Source organism: Crinia signifera, chromosome 6 (assembly GCF_055691185.1).
Source record: "Crinia signifera chromosome 6, ASM5569118v1, whole genome shotgun sequence".
Classification (NCBI taxonomy): Eukaryota; Metazoa; Chordata; class Amphibia; order Anura; family Myobatrachidae; genus Crinia; species Crinia signifera.
This window is the reverse complement of record NC_139222.1, coordinates 182,838,377-182,864,778: the sequence shown is the minus strand read 5'-3', so window position 1 is coordinate 182,864,778 and position 26,402 is coordinate 182,838,377. Positions and strand designations below refer to the sequence as shown.

Sequence of the window (26,402 nt, the reverse complement as noted above, 5' to 3'; positions counted from 1 at the left end):
GGCACTCCTGCAAGGCCCCATCCCACATTTTATCTGATATGGGGGCATGGCCAGCGCTCTGAGAGCTGCTGGCCCTGCCCCCGGCCTCTCTAAATAGATGCTGTGCCATATATACACATGCCATCAACCATGCCAGTTACACAATGCCCCCAATACCCACAGTAATGCCATAAACACAATGCCCCCCAGCACTGCCAGCTAAACAATGCCCACCCGATTGTGGTGCCATTCTGCATAAATATTCTGGCGGTACTGTGAGCGGGTGTAGCCACATGCCACATGGGGTGCAGCCAATGAAAATGGGGATGTGATACACATATGCCCACAATAGTGCCAGATACACATATACCCCACAGTGCCAGGTATGCCCCCACAGTGCCAGGAACAAGTATGCCCTTACAGTGCCATGAACAAGTATGCCCCCACGTGCCAGGAACATGTATGCCCCCACAGTGCCAGGAACAAGTATGCCCCCACAGTGCCAGGAACAAGTATGCCCCCACAGTGCCAGGAACAAGTATGCCCCCACAGTGCCAGGAACAAGTATGCCCCCACAGTGCCAGGAACAAGTATGCCCCCACAGTGCCAGGAACAAGTATGCCCCCAAATTGCCAGGAACAAGTATGCCCCCACAGTGCCATGAACAAGTATGCCCCCACAGTGCCAGGAACATGTATGCCCCCACAGTGCCAGGAACATGTATGCCCCCACAGTGCCAGGAACAAGTATGCCCCCACAATGCCAGTTTCCCAGCACCAGCAGATTTACCATTGTTACTGCTGCTGGGGAGAGGACAGTCTGGTGTCCCCTTGCAGTGCTGCTGTGCCGCTGCTGTCTGTGTCCGGTGTCGTCGTCGTCGTCGTCGTCGTCGTCGTCGTCGTCGCCGATGAGGATTCCCTTCTGAGGAGAGGAGAGCACCGAGCGTCTCTCCTTCCCCTCACTTCCTTGTGACTGGGCCGTCCGTCAATCAAAACTCGCGGGCCGGCTCCTGATAGGCTGCTGGCCCGCGAGTTCTGATTCGCAGATGGCACAGTCAAAAGGAATGCACAGTGAGGGGTAGGAGAGACGCGGGATGCGCTCTCCTCCCCTCAGAGCAGACAGGGAGAAGGGAGGCCGAGCTTCGGGTAACGGAGGGGCGGGCGGGAGGGAGGCTGGATAATGGAGTGGCGGGCGGCTGGCAGGGGCAGAGTGGTCGAGCCACCCGGATCGCTGCCGTGAGCTACCGGTAGCTCGCGAGCGACGGGTTGGCGACCACTGGACTAGATCATTTCAAGTCGCCCACACAAAAAAATGACTATGAAACTATCACACTGATATGAGCATGGTCAGGAAATGTGTAACTTATCTCCACCATGTACTTCTTATCTAACACTAGACAGACCCATTTCTATCTTTCCTGCAATATTTTACAGTATATTAATACAGTTACATCAGGATCATTTGTCACATTAGCCTCCCTTAGTTACTGCAGGTAGTCCAGCTACAGAACATGCCTTGGATGAGAGCACATACAGTACTGTTCACCCTGGTCGGAAATCCAGTTGCCCAACTATCGAATACTTGACTTCAGGTAATGAACTCCATTGTTGGGAATTACACAAATCACTGTTGCAAAATTGAGATATTCTGGAACAATAGTTACAGATAGAATAAAAGGGTATAAAAGCTTGGTATGTATACAGTACATTTGCTAAGCTTTCCAATTGTGTTTTATGATCACAGCTTGTAATCATACCACAAATAGTATACTGATAACATCTCTCCGCTAGAACGTATGTTTATTGCAAATAATAGCTAACAGTAAGTCATTAAAACTAGCAGCTTTATCAAAAACATAAGTAAAAAACAGTTATAATAATTACAGACATTTAAGATAAAGCGTACGTTGATGGAGAAGCATTTCTGGTATGTATTATAAATATTGGAATACAATAAAAGGGTCTAATTGAAACCTAAAAAAGGTGAAAACGAAAAATGACTTTGTATAAAGTGCGCTATTAAAGTAAAAACAAATCCCTGGAAATACAATAATTTCCCAAATCCAAGAGGTACTGGTAACAATACGTATCCGGTTGACGGATCGACGGTTTCATTTTATGGTTGACAACACTTTGTTAAGCACGGTTAGTTAGAGGCCTAAAGATAGTCGACAGTTAAACAATAAAGAAAGTTAGACACAAGCGTTAGGTTGTCATGAGTTTTTCATGTTTTTATTTTGCTTTAGACTGACTTGGTTCATACTTTACCCTCCAAGTGGGCATAGAGATAGATTAGAATAGTGTGCCAAGGGTAGTGAGGCACTGTGCTCGAAGCACTCGCCATCGGAGGGGACACTGTATACTTAATTGGTGTCCATGTTGTCCCATGTCCTCATAGCCACCAAAAAAACAAGAAAAACTCATGTTGACCTTGTGACTGTTGTTCACGTTCCCATTGACCGAATACTTAATATAAATAAACGTACTACTACTACTACTACTTGCGTCTAACTTTCATTACGATCGATTTAGACGCTGTCAACGATCTCTAACTAGATGGGTTTGATTAAGCGTGGTAAACCATAACATGGTCAATTTAGACACAGTCAATCTAGACACCGTCTGGTCTGTACCATAACCAACAATACAGACCTTATATTACTGGTTCATGCCAAATCCTCTAAAACAGTGGTTCTCAACCTCGACCCCCAACAGTGCACGTTTTCCAGGTCACCCGGCAGGTGCACAGCTGCACTCATCATTCACTAACACATTTTAAAAAGATCACAGGTGGAGCGATTCTGTGTGGAGACCTGGAAAATGTGCACTATTGGGGGGTCCTGAGGACTGAGGTTGAGAACCACTGCTCTAAAAGGCACTACAGGGATTGTTATTTTATGTTCTTTGCAGTTTCTGAAAAACTCTTAATAAGCGAAGACTTATTCCACCCCACAGTAACCCCTATTTTTACCTTTCAGATGTTAGTAAGGGATAGTCTTTGGGAACACTTCAGAGAACTGCTCCCCCTCTAGCATGAAGTGCAGCACCGAGCTCTCAGGTCAAGCAAAAAAATACTAGATTGTAGCACTTGTGCCAAAACTTCCCATGTTTTTTTCCGTCCCCATTTATGTTGCCAGGGACTTTTGTTTAGCTCAGTAAAGGTTAGATGAGAAGCAGCCGCTGCATAGGGCTGGTTTCACATAGCTAATCACACAACTTTATGGAAAACAGAAATAGAATGTAAACCCACTTAAAAACAATTGTGAAAGGAGAGTCATGTGCTGGCAAAGAGCAGTAGGATTTCATTTCCATACTCCAGTTGAGGAGCAGCACATTAAACATGGCAACAGGCCACGTGTGTTTACCGCAATCATCCCCATTGGATAGTTTGCTGCTCTCCCCTCTCAGTGTGGAACCTGAATGGACTTCACTTGGAAACTATGTGCATTTTAATGTTCCAACAGTCTCCTATTTAACAGAGAAAAGCACACAGGTTGTTTTTTATTTTCTCTTTAGTAAACAAAAAAGCTGTTGGTTGCAGTCCAGAACACGTGCACGGTGCACATTTTTAGTTATTATTGAAATGTGATGACATTACGATGACATTCTTTGAAACACAGTCACTAAGAAAATTCAAAACATCAAAGGCACCAATTCTTCCACCATGGCAGAAAGAATAAAATAACCACAAAGTGAATATCTTTGTGGATTTCTGTTTCCTAAAAGTGCCATACTCTCTGTAAGACATCATTTCATTAACAGGACACGCGGTTTTAGTAGAAAGGCTATTCTTTTCATGGAATAACTTGGACAACATGCTGCCTTGTCAACAATGCTGACATAAAAAAAATGGTTGACATGATAAATGGCGACCATTTTACTACATGTCAATATTCTTCATGTCGACTCGTCCCATATTACAGCATAAGAGCTGCAATATAATGTTGGTACAACCACAGGAACAACACATTGGGGTTTAATATGCTTAAAGGTTCCGAAAACTAACATGGAAAGTTGCTATGGAAAAATAACCTAAATGTAAGAGACTGTGGAAAGTAATAGTAGATTCTAGTGTCAGTCCAAACCAGATGAAGTAGAGAGTATTGTGGGTACTATAGGATTAAGTGTGAAGTAGCACAAATACTCCATTATACATTGGAAACTATCAGCTAGGGACACATGGACTGCAAGAGTCATATCAGAATATAGGTTTTATGAGGAGTCATGTATCGTACAACACAAAATGACATGAATGAAAAAGAATGCATGATTATATAAAGAGGATGATGATGTCTGCATTTCAGCAGATAGCATATGTTGGTGTAAAAATAAATAGGAAATTGCAACCACCAGAGTTTTACTTTGCAAAGTTAACAAAAGTAAGAGATAAGCTAATATAGGATCAGGAATGTGTACCCTGTAAACCTAAGGCCAAGTCAAACACACTGCAAGCAAATGTAGAGACGAGAACTGGTCAGCCCTAAAGGTGGCCATACATTAGTATGAGTTGGCCCTTGTCTACATGATCTTTATGCATTGAGCCAATAAATTGTGTGTAAAGTGTCAAATCATATGTAATTCTTTATTCGATTTGCCACCCCATGTGAACCGAATTGGATCGAGAGAATGTCAGTGCTGCAGCAATGATTTATCAGACCCAGGGTGGTGAATGGGATCACATGCAATACATCATGTGCAAAATGACCACATATGATGTATCAAATGGGATTTAGCTGTCTGTGAGCTGCCGAGTGAGTTGCATGCAAGACAGCATGTGATACCTCTGCCTAGTGTAAGGGTAATAGATAGACACAGAAAATATTATTGGTATATTGATTCAGGTGCAACAAGACGTTCTAGCTGCAATGATGAGTGGCTCACCAAAATAAGTGAGTATGTCCCTATCACAATCAAGGGAATTGGCAAACATTCATGGGCAATAATGTTTGGACAATAAAAGCTTGACATGATTGGATGAAGAACCAAATTCACAGAAATCCAAAATGCATTCTATGTGCCACAAATGAGAACACGTCTTTTGTTCATTAATGAACTAGAGAAAAGAGGCCACATAGTTACATTGGGACAATCATCCCTATATGCACAGTACTGACATGCATAGCAATGATGAGAAGTGAATCACAGTCATCAGAACTCTGGTGCAGCAGATATGGTCAACTCAGATATTACTGTGCAAAAGCAGCAGAACATGATGGTCACATGAATGTAAGTGACTAGCACAGTAAAAGCCCAGTATGGGAAAACTGCTTCTCACGCCATCCAATAAAGCTAAAACACTGCTTGAAAAAGAACATTCAGGTATGTGCACACTGATGACAGTAAAGATTTCACAAGAATGACACACATATACTTTGTAGCAAAGAAAATTGTAGACTACAAGAGACTCATAGAGAACCAAACAGACCGCAGACTAAAAGTTCTGACAGTGATGAAGGAGAGTATCTCAGAGAGGCGGAACAACTATTAACAAGATATGGAATAGATAATCAGTTCACCATTGCTAACAGTCCTGAATGCGTCAATGCATGAGCAAACCGTAGAGTGGAAAAGCAAGATGTATGATGAAAGACACATACTTAAGCTGGCCACACACATACAGATGTATCTGTTCAATCTATCTGGGGGGGGGGGATGGAAATATATGGGAGAAAATGGCAATCAAACATTTGCTCTCAAATGCTAGAAAACAGACCAAAGCAATTGCTTGGATACATTTGTTGTATCAAATTGATTTAACCGATTTGTCTGAATGAGCATGGTCTGTTTTCCAGCATTTGGGAGCAATTTGTGTTTCCAGTTTTTTGTTCCCACCACACAGATTGAACATATGTGTGTGTGTGTGTGTATAGCCAGCTAGAGAAGCAGTTTTAGGTGGAAGCTGTGTAGTCTATTTAAAGAGCCATTCTACAACAGCCCTAAAGAACATAACACCAATTGAGGCCTGGTCACAAAGAAAGCCAAGTACCTGAGAATATTTGGAAGAACTGCATATGTCCATAAACCAAAGGAAAGAAGAAGCAAGTTGGATTCATTAGAGTGCACAATACTGTCATGAGATTAATGGCTACAGATTACTGTAATGGCTACAGATTGTGAAATCAGACTCTAATGTAGGGTACACACCAGAACGATTTGGCCCAAAATGAGCCAATTTAGATACAATCTCGAGTGATTGTAGGTAAATTGGGCATGTTTTGGGCCATTTCAATGCATTTCTGATCCGATCTGATTCGCGGCCCCTGGAGCCGTTAGATAATTTCTCAGATCATACCTGCAGCAGGTAGGATCTGAAAAACGACCATACAAGTGGGTACGGGTCACGATCAGATCAGATGCATTTCCTGAGCAGGTCGTAGGCTCTAACACATCGTGAGCGGGTCGTACAATAGTCTTATGACCCGCTCACAATGTGCATCGTCCTGGTATGTACCCAGCATTAGAAAGCTTATTAAGTCAAGCAACATTGTGTTCAAAGAAACAATACAAGTTGCGGAAATGCCGGATTTTGACTTGCAGAGAAAAAATGTGCATGCCAGCAGCAAGAACTACCAGCATTGAAGTTCAGCCGTAAGATCATCTGCTAAAACAAACATCGGGAAGCCAACCAAAACATATGAGGAGTTCACAAACATTGCCCAGGAGATTCAAAAGCCAAAGACAGATACTTACCTGAATGCCTGTCAGTATTCCCTCCTTCAGGGTCTCGGTAATGGTATTCTGATGGTAGTCTATTATCTATATGTATCCTGTTCCAGAGATGTGCACTGCTACCGTGAGAGAGTACAGCCACTGGTTGCTGAGTTTTCTGGACCACTACTCCACTCCATTGCCAAAGCAATAGCTATTACAGGGAGTCCGGCTGTACAGTCCACTTTCATTAATAAACCACAGAGCCTAATTAAACTACCTGACTGGTCATTGCGTACACAATTTAACCACTGTTGTGTAGAGTACTCTGCTCACCCTTAAGACTGCACACACATAACCAAAAGTTAGGTGGGTTGGAAAGGGAGGTCATAGATGTTTAGTTGTGATGTTTAGAAAGTCGGGCCCGGTGGGGATGGTGGGGGGATGGGTTAGAAAAGTAAGTTATAATTGAAGTTGTATAAGGACAGTGATAATTATACAGTATTTTTAAAATGAATTTATCAGAGAAATGTGGACCTGAAAAATAAATATTTTCTCTGTTCTCTATAATGAAAATGCAAGCTAATACAGGTTGAGTATCCCGTATCCGAATTATTCCGAAAACCATACATTCCAGAAAGTGAAAAAAATATATTTTTTTTGCTAAAAACTCACTGGGGACATTTGTAACAGCACTAATGGTGACATGATATGTAACTGGCACTATATATGTGCAAGAAAATGATTGCTTGGCATTCAAATTCAATATCTGAGATAGTACACAAATTTTGTTTCATGTTTTGAAACCTTGTTTTTTGAACAAATAAAATATATTTGTGTGTATTTTATGTGGTAATAAAATATATTTGTGTGTATTTTATGTGTTTATACAGCATACATGCAAGATACTTCAAAATACATAATTGAAATATTAAAATATTCCGAAATACGGAATAATCCGTTATCCAAAATTCTCCTGGTCCCGAGCATTTTGGATACGGGATACTCAACCTTACTACAATTTTTAACATTATATCACACTTCTGCGGTATTTAACATATGAGGAAAAATCAACAGTGCTACTGGGCAAATCTTTTCCACATAAAAGAGTGAAGCAGAGCCATATAATTTACACAGGCAGATCAGCTTTCATGCCAATAGGTCACTTTTCTCTGGATGAGTGATATTTAATTTGGTTAGAATTAATCCAAACACAGAGCAGAAAAATATAATATAGAATACATTGTGTTTTTGCCTTCATGAAAGGTCATCCAGCAGGGTCCATCTGGGGCCTCTCACTGTTGGATCTTAGTGACGTCTATCTTCAGGGAAGTGCACTATATTATGTATAAATTCTAAACAACCATCATTACGGACACATAGCATTTCACTGTATGAACCGCAAGCTAAGGTGGCTTGATTACACGCGCTCCAGTCAGATGCTGGTGGCAACCTATGCAAAGCTGGATTTGGTTCTCTCTCGTCTGAAAGCTCATAGTGCAGCAGATGTTGTAATGCACTAAAGAACTTACATGTGCTAACAATTTGCCACTTTGTCTGCTGTAGTCTTGCTCTAATGCCAACAGTTATTCTTTACATATGTTATAAAAGTGTGTGACAAAGGACAGTTCGATACCAGTGCATGCATACAGTAGTGTCTGCTGTAGTGCTTCTAGCACAGTGTGGTCTGTATATCAGCACTGATATGCAAACCAGACCTGTGCTAAACACCACAGCAGACAAGGATATCCCAGGCAGGGAAGAGGAACTGCATGGGTTTTCAAAGATAGTGGGTGCTAGAATGAACACTAATACAGTATATCTGTAGATAGTACATAAACACTCAATGTACACACCAGACCTCGTTAAATACTTTTAACAGACCTAGGGGGATATTCAATTCTGGGTCAAGACTGTCGGGCTGACCTGAAAGCCGTGACCCTGTCCTGTTCTCGTCCGGCTCGACTGGCAGTCCGCAGGCATGATTCAATGTCCCGACTGCCAAACGCCAAAAACGAGGTGTGTCCACGAGATATGGCCATGGAAAGTCGAGCTGCAGTCGGGAGCTCGACAATCCACCGCCGACTGAATGGGCCCGTTCTGCCGAGATCCCTGTTCAATGCTGTGGGGAAAGACAGCATTGAATAGGGCCCCACTGCTATTTCCCCTGTCGGGAATATCGGCGGGAGATTGAATACCCCCACTAGTCTGGCATCTCGTACATTTTAAAGCACGGTCACTTCTAATTTTACAATCTTTAATTAGCATGACACTTTTTCTGTTTCCTTATGTTCCCATGGGATCTCAAGACATCCAATCCTTTTTTTTTTAAACCTTTCCCTGGATTCTGTGGTACGTTCTCATTTCATCCCAAGTGTTTTCATATTGTTTGGGGAACACTGGCTTTCCAGTTACAGTTCCCATTGAATCTAACTTACACTGGCAATAAGAATTGAATAGCACCAACGGGCCAATAGGAGTACAACATTTAAATATCCTATATGATTGCTCTGCTAATAAAACTGCATTGTGCTCACAAGCCAAAAGCAAGGGCAATGCCCTTAATGTAAGAGCAGACAGACCTTCCATGAGCAACTCATCTGTTGTTGAAAGCATAGTGTGATTTTCAGGTTTTGTTTGTGTCCGTGGTGTCACTATGATGAATGTATTATGGGTAGTGTGTTGTATGTGTGTGCAATATCAAGGTTATGGGTAGAGTGCTGTAGGTGTGTGTATTGTCGGGTGTGGATCGTATTGTCGACACCACTTGGGTCGCCAGGTGTCTAGGTCGACATGGGTGAAGGTCGACAGGTGGCAAGGTCGACATGGAACAAAGTCGACATGGGTTTAGGTCGACACAGCGTTATGTCGACACGGGTTAGGTCGGAAGGTTTTCTTTTACTGTTTTTTTTACCCGAATGTCGACACAGTCAACATGGACACAGTTTGAAATCAACTGCAGCCGGTCACTATGCTTCGGGCACACTATTTTAGTCTCCCACCACACCCTAGTGGATGGTAGGGCATGAAATACCACCTGTTGGCACATGATGGCTCTCTCATATATATATATATATATATATATATATATATATATATATATATATATATATATATATATATATATATATATATATATATATATATATATATATATATATATAACAATCCAATAAGCCGGCACCCTCCAAAGTTGTAAACAGCTGCCGTGGTGCACTTGCTGAATAAATAAATGTACAGACCAGTCCAGATCAGCGGCACCCAACGGACTTCTCTCAGATGAATAACACAGGAAACCAGAACTGCAAGCTTTCGGGTTTATTCACCCTTCATCAGGCGGCATACAAATACGAGTACAAACAATCAATAAAAAGTGCTCACCTTAAATACGCTACCAGTGCAGTGTTGTACAGCGGGGCTGGACCGGCGTCCACGCGCCGCACACCAGAGGACTTCCGGGGTCAGCCATTAGTCACATCCGGGTTACAGCGCGGACAACGGTTACCATAGCAACCCGATACATTTTCTAAAAACAGTGTTAATCAACATCTACCTATTACCACACCATCAAAATGATTAAAAACAATTACATATGGATCATCGGACATCAAGCATGGAGACAGTGCAAATATCGCATGATTATAACTCTATCTAAGTAGTTACGACTGTTCTATAGATATACTTTCTTAAAGAGACAGTACTAGAGTAACACAGATAGATAAATATCCTAAAGAAGGAAGTTTAGAAAAATACATTTAGATTCAACTGGTCGTTAAGACCCCTTGGCTTCACTGTATCTAACATGAAAATCCATTTTGACTCAAGACGAAGGAGTTGTTTGTGTCTGTCACCTCGCCTCTTACTAAGAGGGACATGGTCAATGATAATGTGCCTAAAATTGGCCATATTATGCTTGGCTTCAAAGAAGTGCCTCGCTAGTGGCTGGTCAGAAGGTTTCCCTTTAAGTGCATGGCGAATTGACGTGCGGTGTAGGGCCATCCGTTCTTTGAAGGCCCTCACCGTCTTGCCAATGTAGCACAAGCCACATGGGCATTTGACCATATAAATCACGAAAGAACTATCACACCCCAGGGGGTATCGAATAGAAAATTTCTTCCCTGTATGAGGGTGGAAAAACCACCTTGAAGCAATCATATGTCCACATGTGGTACAGCCCGTACATTTATGACAGCCAGGGCTGCGAACCTGTACCAAAGGGTCAAATTGGGTCATAGGGGTAACATCTGTGCGTACTAGCCAGTCACGCAGATTTTTACCTCTTCTATAACTAGACATGATTTTAGTATTCTTTAATTTGGGCAGATCTTTATCACTAGTGACTATTGGCCAAAGCTGTTTAGTGTGTTTCCGTACCGTCCCACTAGCCACATTAAATTCTTGTACCCAATGGATGGTGTTATCAGTGGTTTTCTTTGCTGATCTTAAAAGTGTCTGTTTACGGTCAATTAGAGCCAATTTGTTTCTAGCAGCTTCTAATGTAGTGGTAGAATACCCTCTTGCCAAAAATTTATTGGACATATCAGACAAAACTATCTCTAGAGTCTCCGGATTACTCACGATTCTTTTAGCTCGAAGGAACTGTGAAAAAGGCAAACTATTAAGGGTGCTGACTGGGTGGAAGCTTTCTGCCCGCAGCAAAGTGTTGCGGTCAGTTGGCTTCACATATAAGGTGGTTTCAATTTTGTTATCAGTAATCATAATCAGCACATCAAGAAAAGCAATCTCTTCTAAACTTTTACTGAAAGTGAATTTGATGGGGCAGTCCCAAAGATTAACTTCAGCTATGCGTGTACACAGATCTAGGGGGTCCCCCTTCCATATAATCAATATGTCATCTATGTACCGTTTATAGCATAAGATCCTGTCTCTTAGTTCTCTGCAAAAAAAATATCATTTTCCAGCTGGAACATGTAAGTGTTGGCATAGGCCGGTGCCACGGGAGATCCCATGGCACAGCCGCTCACTTGCCTGTAATAGGCATTGTTGTAATAAAAGTAATTTTGCTTAAGAATGATACTAAGCAAGGCAGAGAACAATGAGACAGAAGGGCCTTTGTATAAAGGGTTATCACGTAACAAATTTTCCATGGCATGTATCCCACCAGCATGCGGGATGCTCGTGTGCAAATTAACAATATCAAGTGTGAATAACCAGGTATTGTTAGGGACATGGCCAAATTCATCAAGCAGAATCAACAATTCAGTAGTATCTTTCAAGTAGGTGGGTCGATCCTGCACACACGGTTGAAGGTAGTGATCCAAAAATTCTGCAATATTAGTAAACAGAGAACCCCGGGCTGAGATGATAGGTCGCCCGGGGGGAGACAACAGGTTCTTATGAATCTTCGGAAGTGTGTACAGGATCGGCACCACAGGAAAATCAGTTATCAAAAAGTCACACAAATCTCTGTTAATCGGGATTACCAAGAACACCAGCCCGGGGTTCTCTGTTTACTAATATTGCAGAATTTTTGGATCACTACCTTCAACCGTGTGTGCAGGATCGACCCACCTACTTGAAAGATACTACTGAATTGTTGATTCTGCTTGATGAATTTGGCCATGTCCCTAACAATACCTGGTTATTCACACTTGATATTGTTAATTTGTACACGAGCATCCCGCATGCTGGTGGGATACATGCCGTGGAAAATTTGTTACGTGATAACCCTTTATACAAGGGCCCTTCTGTCTCATTGTTCTCTGCCTTGCTTAGTATCATTCTTAAGCAAAATTACTTTTATTACAACAATGCCTATTACAGGCAAGTGAGCGGCTGTGCCATGGGATCTCCCGTGGCACCGGCCTATGCCAACACTTACATGTTCCAGCTGGAAAATGATATTTTTTTTGCAGAGAACTAAGAGACAGGATCTTATGCTATAAACGGTACATAGATGACATATTGATTATATGGAAGGGGGACCCCCTAGATCTGTGTACACGCATAGCTGAAGTTAATCTTTGGGACTGCCCCATCAAATTCACTTTCAGTAAAAGTTTAGAAGAGATTGCTTTTCTTGATGTGCTGATTATGATTACTGATAACAAAATTGAAACCACCTTATATGTGAAGCCAACTGACCGCAACACTTTGCTGCGGGCAGAAAGCTTCCACCCAGTCAGCACCCTTAATAGTTTGCCTTTTTCACAGTTCCTTCGAGCTAAAAGAATCGTGAGTAATCCGGAGACTCTAGAGATAGTTTTGTCTGATATGTCCAATAAATTTTTGGCAAGAGGGTATTCTACCACTACATTAGAAGCTGCTAGAAACAAATTGGCTCTAATTGACCGTAAACAGACACTTGTAAGATCAGCAAAGAAAACCACCGATAACACCATCCATTGGGTACAAGAATTTAATGTGGCTAGTGGGACGGTACGGAAACACACTAAACAGCTTTGGCCAATAGTCACTAGTGATAAAGATCTGCCCAAATTAAAGAATACTAAAATCATGTCTAGTTATAGAAGAGGTAAAAATCTGCGTGACTGGCTAGTACGCACAGATGTTACCCCTATGACCCAATTTGACCCTTTGGTACAGGTTCGCAGCCCTAGCTGTCATAAATGTACGGGCTGTACCACATGTGGACATATGATTGCTTCAAGGTGGTTTTTCCACCCTCATACAGGGAAGAAATTTTCTATTCGATACCCCCTGGGGTGTGATAGTTCTTTCGTGATTTATATGGTCAAATGCCCATGTGGCTTGTGCTACATTGGCAAGACGGTGAGGGCCTTCAAAGAACGGATGGCCCTACACCGCACGTCAATTCGCCATGCACTTAAAGGGAAACCTTCTGACCAGCCACTAGCGAGGCACTTCTTTGAAGCCAAGCATAATATGGCCAATTTTAGGCACATTATCATTGACCATGTCCCTCTTAGTAAGAGGCGAGGTGACAGACACAAACAACTCCTTCGTCTTGAGTCAAAATGGATTTTCATGTTAGATACAGTGAAGCCAAGGGGTCTTAACGACCAGTTGAATCTAAATGTATTTTTCTAAACTTCCTTCTTTAGGATATTTATCTATCTGTGTTACTCTAGTACTGTCTCTTTAAGAAAGTATATCTATAGAACAGTCGTAACTACTTAGATAGAGTTATAATCATGCGATATTTGCACTGTCTCCATGCTTGATGTCCGATGATCCATATGTAATTGTTTTTAATCATTTTGATGGTGTGGTAATAGGTAGATGTTGATTAACACTGTTTTTAGAAAATGTATCGGGTTGCTATGGTAACCGTTGTCCGCGCTGTAACCCGGATGTGACTAATGGCTGACCCCGGAAGTCCTCTGGTGTGCGGCGCGTGGACGCCGGTCCAGCCCCGCTGTACAACACTGCACTGGTAGCGTATTTAAGGTGAGCACTTTTTATTGATTGTTTGTACTCGTATTTGTATGCCGCCTGATGAAGGGTGAATAAACCCGAAAGCTTGCAGTTCTGGTGTCCTGTGTTATTCATCTGAGAGAAGTCCGTTTTGTGCCGCTGATCTGGACTGGTCTATATATATATATATATATATATATATATATATATATATATATATATATATATATATATATATATATATATATATATATATGCTGTGCAGGGGTCCAGCACTGTAAGCCTCCTCTTAGCTTACTGGGTTGACCTGGCCCGGGTGCTCGTTTACCCAGAGTGAAGCTCTGGTACATGTATATCTTGAATGAAAAAACGTCACTCCAGGCACTTTGTAAAGGTGAAAAGACTTTATGCGTCTGTATCTGCCAACGGCGTTTCGAGCCTGTGGCTCGTCTTTATTGTCCTGAAGACGAGCCACAGGCTGGAAAGCCGTTGGCAGATACAGACGCATAAAGTCTTTTCACCTTTACAAAGTGCCTGGAGTGACGTTTTTTCATTCAAGATATATATATATATATATATATATATATATAAAATCCACAAAACAGATTGCGTGATCCTGTATTTTTGGATTAAAATGGGGATACAACACCGACACCATTCTCGGAAAGCAGTATAAGAGGCTTTCTTTTTAAGGCAACTCAAGAAATTCAACATCTAAGAGAAACTGATGCTCCTCCTCTACTCCGCAATAGTCAAGACTTTATTAAGCTCCTCCATCATAGTATGGTACGGCTCCACCAGCGGAAAAGACAAAGGCTACAAAGGGTGGTGAGGCAAACTGGAAAAATCATTGGTACGGACCTCCCTTTTGTCCAGGAACTGTAACTATCCAGGCTCAAGAAGTGAGCGTGGAAAATTGTGGTTGACCAGGTGCATTCTGGCCACAACCTGTTTAAAATTCTACCATCTGCCAGGCGCTACAGGGCTAGCCTGGTTAAAACCACTAGGTAATCCCCAAGCAGTCCACCAGACGAATAAAGACTAGAATGCCCGATTGATCCTGCTATAAATAACATCAATACACTATAGTCTTCATATGTTGTTTGTTATTCGATACATGATTTGATATATGATTCTGTGATATGTTATATGTGTACCCCCTTTTCCAGCTTGGCTTATGCAATGTAAGTGGAAACAATTCCTAGTATGCGCAAGTATACCTGGCCAATAAATCGGATTCTCATTCAGAAGCGGTAACACCTGGTGCAGTATAATGGAGTGCTAAGGCAGTGCTCAGCAAGCACGCCTTATGCTATGGGGCAGGGAAGCATTGGGAACATACCTCCTATACAGCATTAAAATCAAGAAAAAAGAGCCAGGTTTTGGGGCTTCTCTACACCCATATACAAGCCGTAAACCTTCCCTAATATCTTAGGATGACCTTGGACCCTTCTGAAAAATAGGCATAAGTAATTTTATTACAAAGGAACGAGAATCATGTTATTAATGTGACCCTGCAGAGGAATACCATCATAGAAGCCCAGTGATCCGTTTTCTGCTTGTGTCACACCTTCTGCATTTGCACAATAGAACTATACAAAAGCTCCTTACACTCAAAACACTGCAGAAACTGATGATTTACACACAGGACCTGCAGGACAGGCTCCTCTTCCCAGACACAATCTTTGTGTTCTTGTCGTCACCCTTGTCGCACGTCTGCACGCCCCCGTATCTGCCCCAGAAAGTCCTTTTGTGCTGCAAGTGTCTCACGCTGGAGAAATCCAATGTCTTGGCTCTGCTCAGAAAACTGTAGGGATCAAATGTTTGCTAAAGACCAAACTGAAATAGCTTTTCCAGATATATAAATAGTAATTAAACTGTTCCCTTGTGTAACCTAATCGGAATAATCAGTCGTGATCACTTTGAACCTTTCCTTTCCCCCTTTAATGCGATGCCTGTGGGCAAGAAGAAGCTTGCACAAGTTCGCCTGCAGTGGATGGGCCAAGTATATACGGAAACGTGGAGAAGTTCAGTGTAACCAAATACAGCAAATGCTCTCAACCGTCTCATGGACAGGGGCATGTCCTTTGTTGGGGGGAATAGTAGAAAAAAAATATAATGTTGGCTTCATATTCTCACTAGAAGCCCCATTTACTAACATTATTTTTACTAAAATAATGTGAAAAGGGTGTTTTCACAACCTTTTAGCATTATTATAGTTTCACCTGAATGTACTTAAGGGCTTTTGAAGTAGTTTTCGTGAAAAAATGCTTTAAACCCTTCAATTCACATTTCTTTAAGGAAGGAGATCGCATTTCCCATACTTATGCTCTCTCCAAATTCAGGGGTGCCGGACGACTCACCGACAGTCGGGACTCTGACAGTCATTACCCCGGCGTTGGAATCCCGACTGCTCCCTAGTGGGGGTCCACGACCCCCACTGAGGGAGAATAAAATAGGTGGCGAGCGCAGCGAGCCACTGTGCCCGCAGCGACCCCGCAAGGGGCTTTGTTGCGCTCCCCCTGCGGTGCAGTTGGGATTCCGACGTCGGGCTAATGACTGTCGGAATCCTGACTGTCGGTGTGTTATACCACACCCAAATTCAGCAGGGCTCAGATACAAATTGGTTCTTCTGCACAGCTTTCTCTGCGCTATGCGGGAACTGGGCCACTGTGATCAGCTGTGTGTGTGTGTGTGTGTGTGTGTGACACACAGGCTGATCAGTGTGTGAAAAAATAAAACCATACTCCCCTCCCCAGGTTCCAGGATCACTGCTCTTGTGAGGGCTGCCTGTTTCCAGGTCCTCCTGCTGCACTGTGACCCCCGATTCAGTAAAGGGACGCTGCAAAGTGGCAGGTCACTTAACAGCACCACAGTAGAAGGAAGCCCCGAAGGCCAGCAGAGCTGCAGAAGCCGATCCCAGGGGGTTAAGGAGTATAAATCAACAGAGGGGAGAGGTAGCAGGACGCGCAGGTGGATAGTCGCAACAGGGCGCAAGCGCTGTTTCTGCATGCGATCATTTATACATCCATGTATTTTATTTAATTGATCGCATTGCAAGTTTGTCCGATATCACATCTGCTTCCTCAGGTGATAAATTGGTCTTTGTGTGCGAGGAGAAGCGGAAATTTTTTCAAAACAGGGCTAGAACTATAGTAAATGGGTGCCCAGTCATTTTTCCCCAGAACATAAATCACTATGATAAAAAGTGCATCACCAGTGTTGTGATCAATCATATACTGGTGATCAATCATATACACTGTACAGCCCACAATGAAGGAACATTGGGGCAGATGTACTAACCAACGTTAAGTGCTTATGTAGCACTTAACGTTAGTAAAGGGACTTTTTTACGTTTTGAAGAAATGTATGAAAGGGGCTTTTAACGTCCCCCTGAGGCAGCCCTGAACTTAACGTTCAGGCGCTGTCCTCTGGCTTTTAGCCATAAGCTTTAACGTCACAGGCAATGTATTATTGCCTTCCAAGACGTTAAGCCTGTTGTTTCACTTCGCCAGCCCCAGGCTGGCGTTAGGTTTTTTTTTTAAATTAGAGATCTGCTGTCAGACCCCCACCGGCTATTTGAGCTGGCAGGGGAGTTTCTGCAGCGGTGTGTAAAAGCCGCTGTCAGAGGGGTCCCTGCGGTGATGTGATTTCACTCGGCGGGGTCCCTTCAGTGCATTGGAATTAACTAGCGCTGTCCCCCGGGCGGCGGCGGCGTGGGAAGGCTGGGTTTGAAAACTTCGCTGCACGCTGATTAGCTGAATCTCAGCCAATCAGCGTGCAGCAAGTGGTTTTAAACCCAGCAGCGCTTCCCGCGGGGATAGCGCTGCTACTTAATTCCAATGCACTGAAGGGACCCCGCCGAGTGAAATCACATCACCGCAGGGACCCCTCTGACAGCGGCTTTTACACACCGCTGCACAAACTCCCCTGCCAGCTCCAATAGCTGGTGGGGTGATTTTCATTAAAATAAGAAGTTAAAAGAAGTATTATGCTGCCTACCGAGGGGACGGGGGCAGCTGCTGCGGGCAGGGGGATGGGGATGGCTGCTGCTGCGGGCAAAGAAATCATCTGCCGCGGCCAGGAGGGTAGAGGAAGCGGGTACAGCATCCGGGAGGTATGGGGGAACGGATGCCGGGGCTGAGGGGAAGCAGTATCCCACTGATGGAGCTGCCGCCGCTGGTCCCCCTGATGGAGCCACCACAGGTCTCCTGCTCCAGAGGGAAGGAAGGGGACCTGCGGTGGCTTCATCAGTGGGACCAGTGGCGGCTGCTCCATAAGGTAGACCAGCGGTGGCAGCTCCATCAGCGGGACTCACGGCAGCAGCTCCATCAGCAGCAGCTCCATCAGCGGTGGCAGCTCCATCAGCGGGACCAGCAGCGGCAGCTCCATGGCAGGGAGAAGGGGAAGCAAGTACCGTGGCCGGAGGATGGGGAGGTATAGCTGGAGGCAGGGTGACGGGGAGCACCAGCCACTTCAGCCAGAGCAGCGGATTGGTAGTTGCAGCAGCCCGGGGAAGCAGGTGCCGTGGCCAGGAAGGGACAAGCTGCAGGAGGGTGATTTGTATTAACTCAGCGGGGTCCCTCCGGCGATGTGTATTAACTCGGCGGGGTCCCTGCAGTGCATTGCCATTGGAACTAACTAGCGCTATCCCCCGGGCGGCGGCGCGGGAAGAGCGCGGCTGGGTTTGAAAACTCTTACTGCACGCTGATTAGCTGAGATTCAGCCAATCAGCGTGCGGCAAGTCTTTTCAAAATCAGAAGCGCTTCCCGCGCCGCCGCCCGGGGGATAGCGCTAGTTAGTTCCAATGCACTGCAGGGACCCCGCCGAGTTAATACACATCGCTGGAGGGACCCCGCTGAGTTAATACACATCGCCGGAGGGACCCCGCTGAGTTAAATCACCCTCCTGCAGCTTGTCCCTTCCTGGCCACGGCACCTGCTTCCCCGGGCTGCTGCAACTACCAATCCGCTGCTCTGGCTGAAGTGGCTGGTGCTCCCCGTCACCCTGCCTCCAGCGAGTTAATACACATCGCCGAGTTAATCCCCCTGCCAGCTCCAATAGCAGCTGAAGTGTTTTAGGTGGGGAGTCAGTTGTCAGTTCGCGGGATGGCGGCAATGGGGCTCGATGAAATGCAAACGCAAAATAAAGGCAAATAAGGAGAAGAGGTGAGTTAACGATTAACGTTACTCACTAACGTCAGAATCATACATTAGGGTGAAAACAGTCCCAGCTAGTAAACGTTATGACAGGCGAAGTAGGAAACGTTATAATACAAACGTTATGGACAGATTGATACATCTGCCCCATTAAGAGTATCAATGTATGATAACTGTGGAAACAATGAGAAACTACATTTGTACAAGTAAAGGTGCATAGACACACTATACAATTGTTTTAAATTATAACAATAATGATATTATGGTACATGGGGGCAGATGTATTAAGCCTGAAGGAGAGATAAACTGGAGATAAATTGGAGATAAAGTGAAAGTAGCTAAAACACCAGCCAATGAACTGTGTTTGAAATTGACAGTTAGGAGTTGATTCAAAGGCGTAACTACCATAGGTGCAAGGGGTGCAGCTGCTATGGGGCCCAGAGCTTAAGGGGGCCCATCTTTGCTGTGTAATTAATATGTTTTACATACATTTATCACCATCAGTTGCTAATTAGGGGGCCCTTACAAACTTTTGCTATGGGGCCTATGAATCTCTAGGTACGCCTCTGAGTTGATTTGCTGGTGCTTTATCTCCTTTCACTTTATCTCCACTTTATCTCCATTGTATCACTTTTCCAGGCTTAATACATCTGCCTAACAATGTCAAGTGTGTACGCACTATAATGTTAACAATGCATTTTCACGCGGTTCGTTTACGAAGTTCTATGTCATCTGAACATGCTGTCACATCGGCCTACATTATACACTACTTTATGTCCAGCAGGGGGTTGGGTGACATCACTGAACAATATTAATGATATCGTTCAGTGTGTATGGCCTACATTGTTCGGGCTGCGGTATATCGGCGGTGCAAAAAATGGTAAAGTATGTTCCCAGCGAATGACAACAAAAAGGAAATATTCTGATTGACTTCTATGGGACACTGCACTTTGTTTTTAGACCAATACATTTCTATATGAATTATCAAAGCTTTTTTTAAACTTTTAGTAAAACTTGGGCAGTTAGTCTCCATATCTAATGTGCAATATTTTGGTAAGGTTTTTTCCCTTAGCCGCAGGATTCTGAACAAACATATTCGATATCAAACAATTACAGATTGGCTTAGTGGCGGAGTGTGTCCTTTGCCCTGTGTAAGTGATACTGGAGAAAAGCAGCCCAGATTTCAAAGAGGTGAGATGCTGTCTTAGGCTGACATGAAAGAGCTATTCATTAATCAATTCACCAGTGGTGGATTATCCCTGAATGTTTCATATGTACCATGAAAACAGTTTGACCCACAGGGAGTTTCTGCCATAAAAAGACATGCAATACTGAAGCACAATATAGTCACTGCTTCTGTAGATGTTAAATAATGTGGAGCTTTGCAGAATACAGACCAAAGAACTAGAATACATGGCATTTAGTGGAGGAATCAAGAACAAAGGTGACATGACTGAACTAATGTTTGTTGCAGGAAAGTACAGTAAAATAAGCAGCTCATGAACAGGTGGTATAAGATTTAAACTTGTTCCAGAGCCGAATGCCAATAAAATGGTAATGAATAATATAATGTGCACCATGCAGCTAAATGGGAAACAGAACCAGATTCAGGACGTTTTCAATCTAAATCTACACTGGTCACATGATCCAGTCCTCGTGTATAATTATTATTAACATTTAGGGGGTTATTCTAGTCCATTCTTTCTGACAAAATCCTTCTTAGATGGACAAAACCATGTGCACTGCGGGTGGGGCAGATGTAACTTGTGCAGAGAGAATTAGATTTGGGTGGGGTTTTTCTTCAAAGTGAGATCTATATTAAAGTGTAAAATCATGCAGTCAGTATTTTCCCTGCACAGAAACAAAATAACTCACCCAAATCTAATTCTCTCTGCACATGTTACATTTGCCCCCCTGCAGTGCACATGGTTTTGTCCATCTAAGAAGGATTTTGTCAGAAAGAATAAACTAGAATAAACCCCAGAGTTAGCAATCTATGTTGAGGAATCAATTATTCCACACTGATCGGGAATGGCAAATAGCGGCCAGCAATGCCCGATTGATATGCATGCTGTAAAAGTAGTGATTTATAATCTACCCTCATGGGCAAATTTGTGCATAGCCAAAACTTGAGGCTACCAGGTGGCACACTGCTGCTAATGGATTCAGCCCCCATTAGTGTAATGAAAACGCTAATGTAAGTAGCTTAGAACTTACCAGTGGAATGAGAATACCCCAAAACATATATCTTACAACCCAAAGGTGCTATTAGGGTCCAGAGATGTTATACAGTGGTATACTGTATGAGCTAAATCCTAGGAGTTGAAAGGACAAGGGGTATACATGTATTCAGCAAGTGAAGGTACAGTACATGTATTGTACACGGGGAACAGCACAGGAATTACAGCCTAGTAAAAAACTATTTCGAACTTTACTACTGTTGACAACAGCTCTGAGAACAGGAACAATATATTGTAAGACTGCAAGTTTCATACCGTTGATTCTGTTAATCCACCAACCGACACAGTCAGACCCATTAGGACATAGTAACTATATATCGGCAGCCCCAGGAGCTGTGTGATTCGAGGGAAGGCTTGTGATGGGGCATTCCAGTTCAGTGAGTCTGTCTGTGACCTGGACAGAGAGGACAGATATATGTCATAGGACCAATACAACCAGTGAAAGCTGCAACACCAAGGTCAAGTCTGGACACTAATGAAACAACTAAACACAGACAACTCTATAAACTGTAAGAGAATGTAAGAAATTCATTTCTGGAATTTTCTGTAATGTAGGGAAGCAAAGAAGCATATAACTATCTGCAATTAATGAAAGCAATGTCAGAATTTAGTTTTCAACAAAAATGGTTACAACTTTCAGCAATTTCCCATTAAACAGAATGTATTTCCGGATGTCTGTATGTAATGAGCAGTAGACCCCTGTCCATTGTTAAGAACCCATTATTTTCGTGTGAAGTGTTTAAGTAAAGACAATCAGCACTTTCATTCCTACTGTGCGCTGCGTAACTGTGACAGTTACATAAGAGGACAAATTCATTACTAGAGCTGTTAGCATACAGCTGTTGCTAAGCGTGCAGGTCTATGCAGATGACCGCTCTGGAATAGCTGTCTGGTGCTCAAGTCAGTCAGATTGATGCCGATTCAAAGCTGTGATTATGCAGCTGATCTGATCAGACCAAGCACAAAACGTACCCTCAAATAACGCAGTCCAGTTAGATAACCCATAGTGCATATAGGAATACCTGGGGAATATTCTCTCCAGATCCTCCCGGTGTGGAATGTGTGGGATGGGTGGGCTATCTTGGTAGAGTAGGTTAAGGAAAACTGAGCCAGCATGGGCTCTAAAGCGATCAATCTTCTCGGCTGCTTGCTGAACTATTGAGCACATCATTCGCTGGGTTCTGTGGGAAAAATGCAATACAATTCTTAGTTACATTTACCCCACCAAAGACAGGCCACATAAAAGGATTTCATAGGTGTATGTCCATAGCAATGATTCAGATGCTTGCGTACATTTTGGAAACTGTGTGAGAAAATAGCAGCCTCTGATTAGGCGTTATAGGCTGAACCACTGTTTCTAGATTCCTAATACCCCTTTCACACTGCAGCTCTTAACCGGTATATTGACGATTTTTTAGCCTGTTAAAGCGGTTACAGCTGAAGTGTGAAAGCGCCAGTCTGCATTTACCGGTTACAAATAACCGGTATTTGCAAACGGGTAAAAAGCAGAGTCCTACATGGTTCAGAGCGGTTTTTTATGCAGTGTGAACGGCTCTGAACCGGTATTTAGTGAGCACTGAGCTTGTCTGCTCTGTGCATATATAATGAGCAGGACCCAGCTATTGTGTGTCCTGTTCTCCACCAGCTCCTTTCACAGCGCAAACCTGCTTGAGACTCTGTATTTATGTGCGGTGTGAAAGGGGTTTTACTTGATCTGACCCGTTTAAGAAACGTTTGAAATACCGGGTCTAAGCAGGTTTTGCGGTGTGAAAGCAGCATTAATGTTTTATGGCTCAGCAAATGTATGCAGACTGGATATTACCTGTACTATTAGTATATACTGTACTTATCCATTAGAACTCCTGGAATTTAAAAATATACAGAAAAAATCTGAAGGTACCCAGAGGAAAGTGTGAATGTTACTATATAACTTTAGTGTGATACACACTTTGGACATATCCTAAGTCAAATGCATTTACTCCTTCTGTGATACCCTTTTTTCACAGATAAATGTGTGGATTAAAAAAAAATATATATATATATTGAATCATTATGTGCAAGTTTACTTTATGATTAACACCTGTATCTTTTAATTCAATATTTACAGACAAAACAAAGCTTAGTATTAATGTGTACAGCTTTAATGGGAAAATATGTCACTTACAAATCTTCCCATATAAGATCCGGAGAGTGCTTCACTAGTAACAGTGTGATGTCCAGCAGACTGGCCATAGCTGCTTCTCGCACCCTGGAGATAGAAAATGGAGACTAAAGCCAAAGTACTTTAAGATTTCACATAATTTTCTCTAAATCAACAGTAATATCAGAGTGAAGGTCCAACACCAGGGAAAATGGTTTAGGGGTCTGTGAAAACTCAAAAATCATTCTAGGCAGCAGCATACCAGGATGCTTTATTGAAGTACAGCTTTATTGTGATCTCCATAAGAAAATCGCACTTACGCAGTGATTCCACCAAAAGAACATTCTATCAGATGACATAGGAGCAGCAGGAAGCAGTATTTGGCAATTACTGGTCTGATGCTAAATGCAAAGCGATCCCTTGTGGCACCAGACAGCCACTTTACACTATTTATTATTAACAGTTTCTTATATATAGCGAACAAATACTGTATTTCGCAGCACTATACAGAGAATATTTGAACATTCATATCAGTGGAGCTTACAATCTATGTTCCCTACCACATGCACATACACACAGACATTCTAGGGTTAATTTTTGTTTGAAGTACAGGTTGAATATCCCATATCCGAATTATTCCGAAAACCATACATTCCAGAAAGTGAAAAAAATTATATTTTTTTTGCTAAAAACTCACTGGAGACAATTGTAACAGCACTACTGGGGACATGATATGTAACTGGCACTACTGGGGACATGATATGTAACTGGCACTACTGGGGACATGATGTAACTAGCACTACTGAGGACATGATATGTAACTGGCACTACTGAGGACATGATATGTAACTGGCACTACTGAGGACATGATATGTAACTGGCACTACTGAGGACATGATATGTAACTGGCACTACTGGGGACATGATATGTAACTGGCACTACTGGGGACATGATATGTAACTAGCACTACTGGGGACATGATATGTAACTGCCACTACTGGGGACATGATATGTAACTGCCACTACTGGGGACATGATATGTAACTAGCACTACTGAGGACATGATATGTAACTGGCACTACTGAGGACATGATATGTAACTGGCACTACTGGGGACATGATATGTAACTGGCACTACTGAGGACATGATATGTAACTGGCACTACTGAGGACATGATATGTAACTGTCACTACAGGGGACATGATATGTAACTGGCATTACTGGGGACATGATATGTAACTGGCACTACTGGGGACATGATATGTAACTGGCACTACTGGGGACATGATATGTAACTGCCACTACTGGGGACATGATATTTGACTGCCACTACTGAGGACGTGATATGTACCTGGCACTACTGGGGACGTGATATGTAACTGGCACTACTGGGGGCGTGATATGTAACTGGCACTACTGGGGGCGTGATATGTAACTGGCACTACTGGGGACATGATATGTAACTGGCACTACTGGGGACATGATATGTAACTGGCACTACTGGGGACATGATATGTAACTGGCACTACTGGGGACATGATATGTAACTGGCACTACTGGGGACATGATATGTAACTGGCACTACTGGGGACATGATATGTAACTGGCACTACTGGGGACATGATATGTAACTGGCACTACTGGGGACATGATATGTAACTGGCACTACTGGGGACATGATGTAACTAGCACTACTGAGGACATGATATGTAACTGGCACTACTGAGGACATGATATGTAACTGGCACTACTGAGGACATGATATGTAACTGGCACTACTGAGGACATGATATGTAACTGGCACTACTGGGGACATGATATGTAACTGGCACTACTGAGGACATGATATGTAACTGGCACTACTGGGGACGTGATATGTAACTGGCACTACTGGGGACGTGATATGTAACTGGCACTACTGGGGACGTGATATGTAACTGGCACTACTGGGGACATGATATGTAACTGGCACTACTGGGGACATGATATGTAACTGGCACTACTGGGGACATGATATGTAACTGGCACTACTGGGGACATGATATGTAACTGGCACTACTGGGGACATGATATGTAACTGGCACTACTGGGGACATGATATGTAACTGGCACTACTGGGGACATGATATGTAACTGGCACTACTGGGGACATGATATGTAACTGGCACTACTGGAGACATGATATGTAACTGGCACTACTGGGGACATGATATGTAACTGGCACTACTGAGGACATGATATGTAACTGGCACTATATATGTACAAGAAAATGATTGCTTCAATATAACAAATATAACAAATTTTGTTTCATGTTTTGAAACCTTGTTTTTTGAACAAATAAAATATATTTGTGTGCATTTCATGTGTTTGATGTGTTTATACAGCATAAATGCAAGATACTTAAAAATACATCATTGAAATATTAAAATATTCTGAAATACGGAATAATCCGTTATCCAAAATTCTTCTGATCCCGAGCATTTTGTATACGGGATACTTAACCTGTACCAATATATATTTTTGGATTGTGAAAGAAAACTGGAGTACCCGGAGGAAACCAATGCAAGTACGGGGAGAATATACAAACTCCGCACAGTTAGGGCCATGGTGGGAATCCAACCCATGACCTCAGTGCTGTGAGGCAGTGATGCTAACCATTACACCATCCGTGCTGCCCCAATACACTGCTGAAATGCAATGAAGTATGGTGAGAGTAAAACCAATATCATATATTATTACCAAGAACAGATGATGAACAGAGCATACATTTATTTGTTAAAGTTACATTTGTTTGGTGTACATATTCATGGAATAAAACAAGTCAGTGTTCGTTTCTATTGTGTTTTGTTACAGTGTGTGTATACTATAGTAAAGGA

At 42.9% G+C, this 26,402-nt stretch overlaps 1 protein-coding gene across 1 annotated transcript in view; it reads right to left on the bottom strand.

The window, feature by feature from the left end:
- Positions 1-26,402, bottom strand: part of TBCD (tubulin folding cofactor D) — a 282,149-nt gene that overhangs the window by 29,066 nt on the left and 226,681 nt on the right. Inside the window, exons 31-33 of the mRNA XM_083148360.1 lie at positions 23,549-23,632; positions 22,407-22,565; positions 21,640-21,778 (exon numbers count right to left, since the gene is read on the bottom strand). Coding sequence (XP_083004486.1) covers positions 21,640-21,778; positions 22,407-22,565; positions 23,549-23,632 — 382 coding nt within the window. The remainder of the gene's footprint in view (positions 1-21,639; positions 21,779-22,406; positions 22,566-23,548; positions 23,633-26,402) is intronic.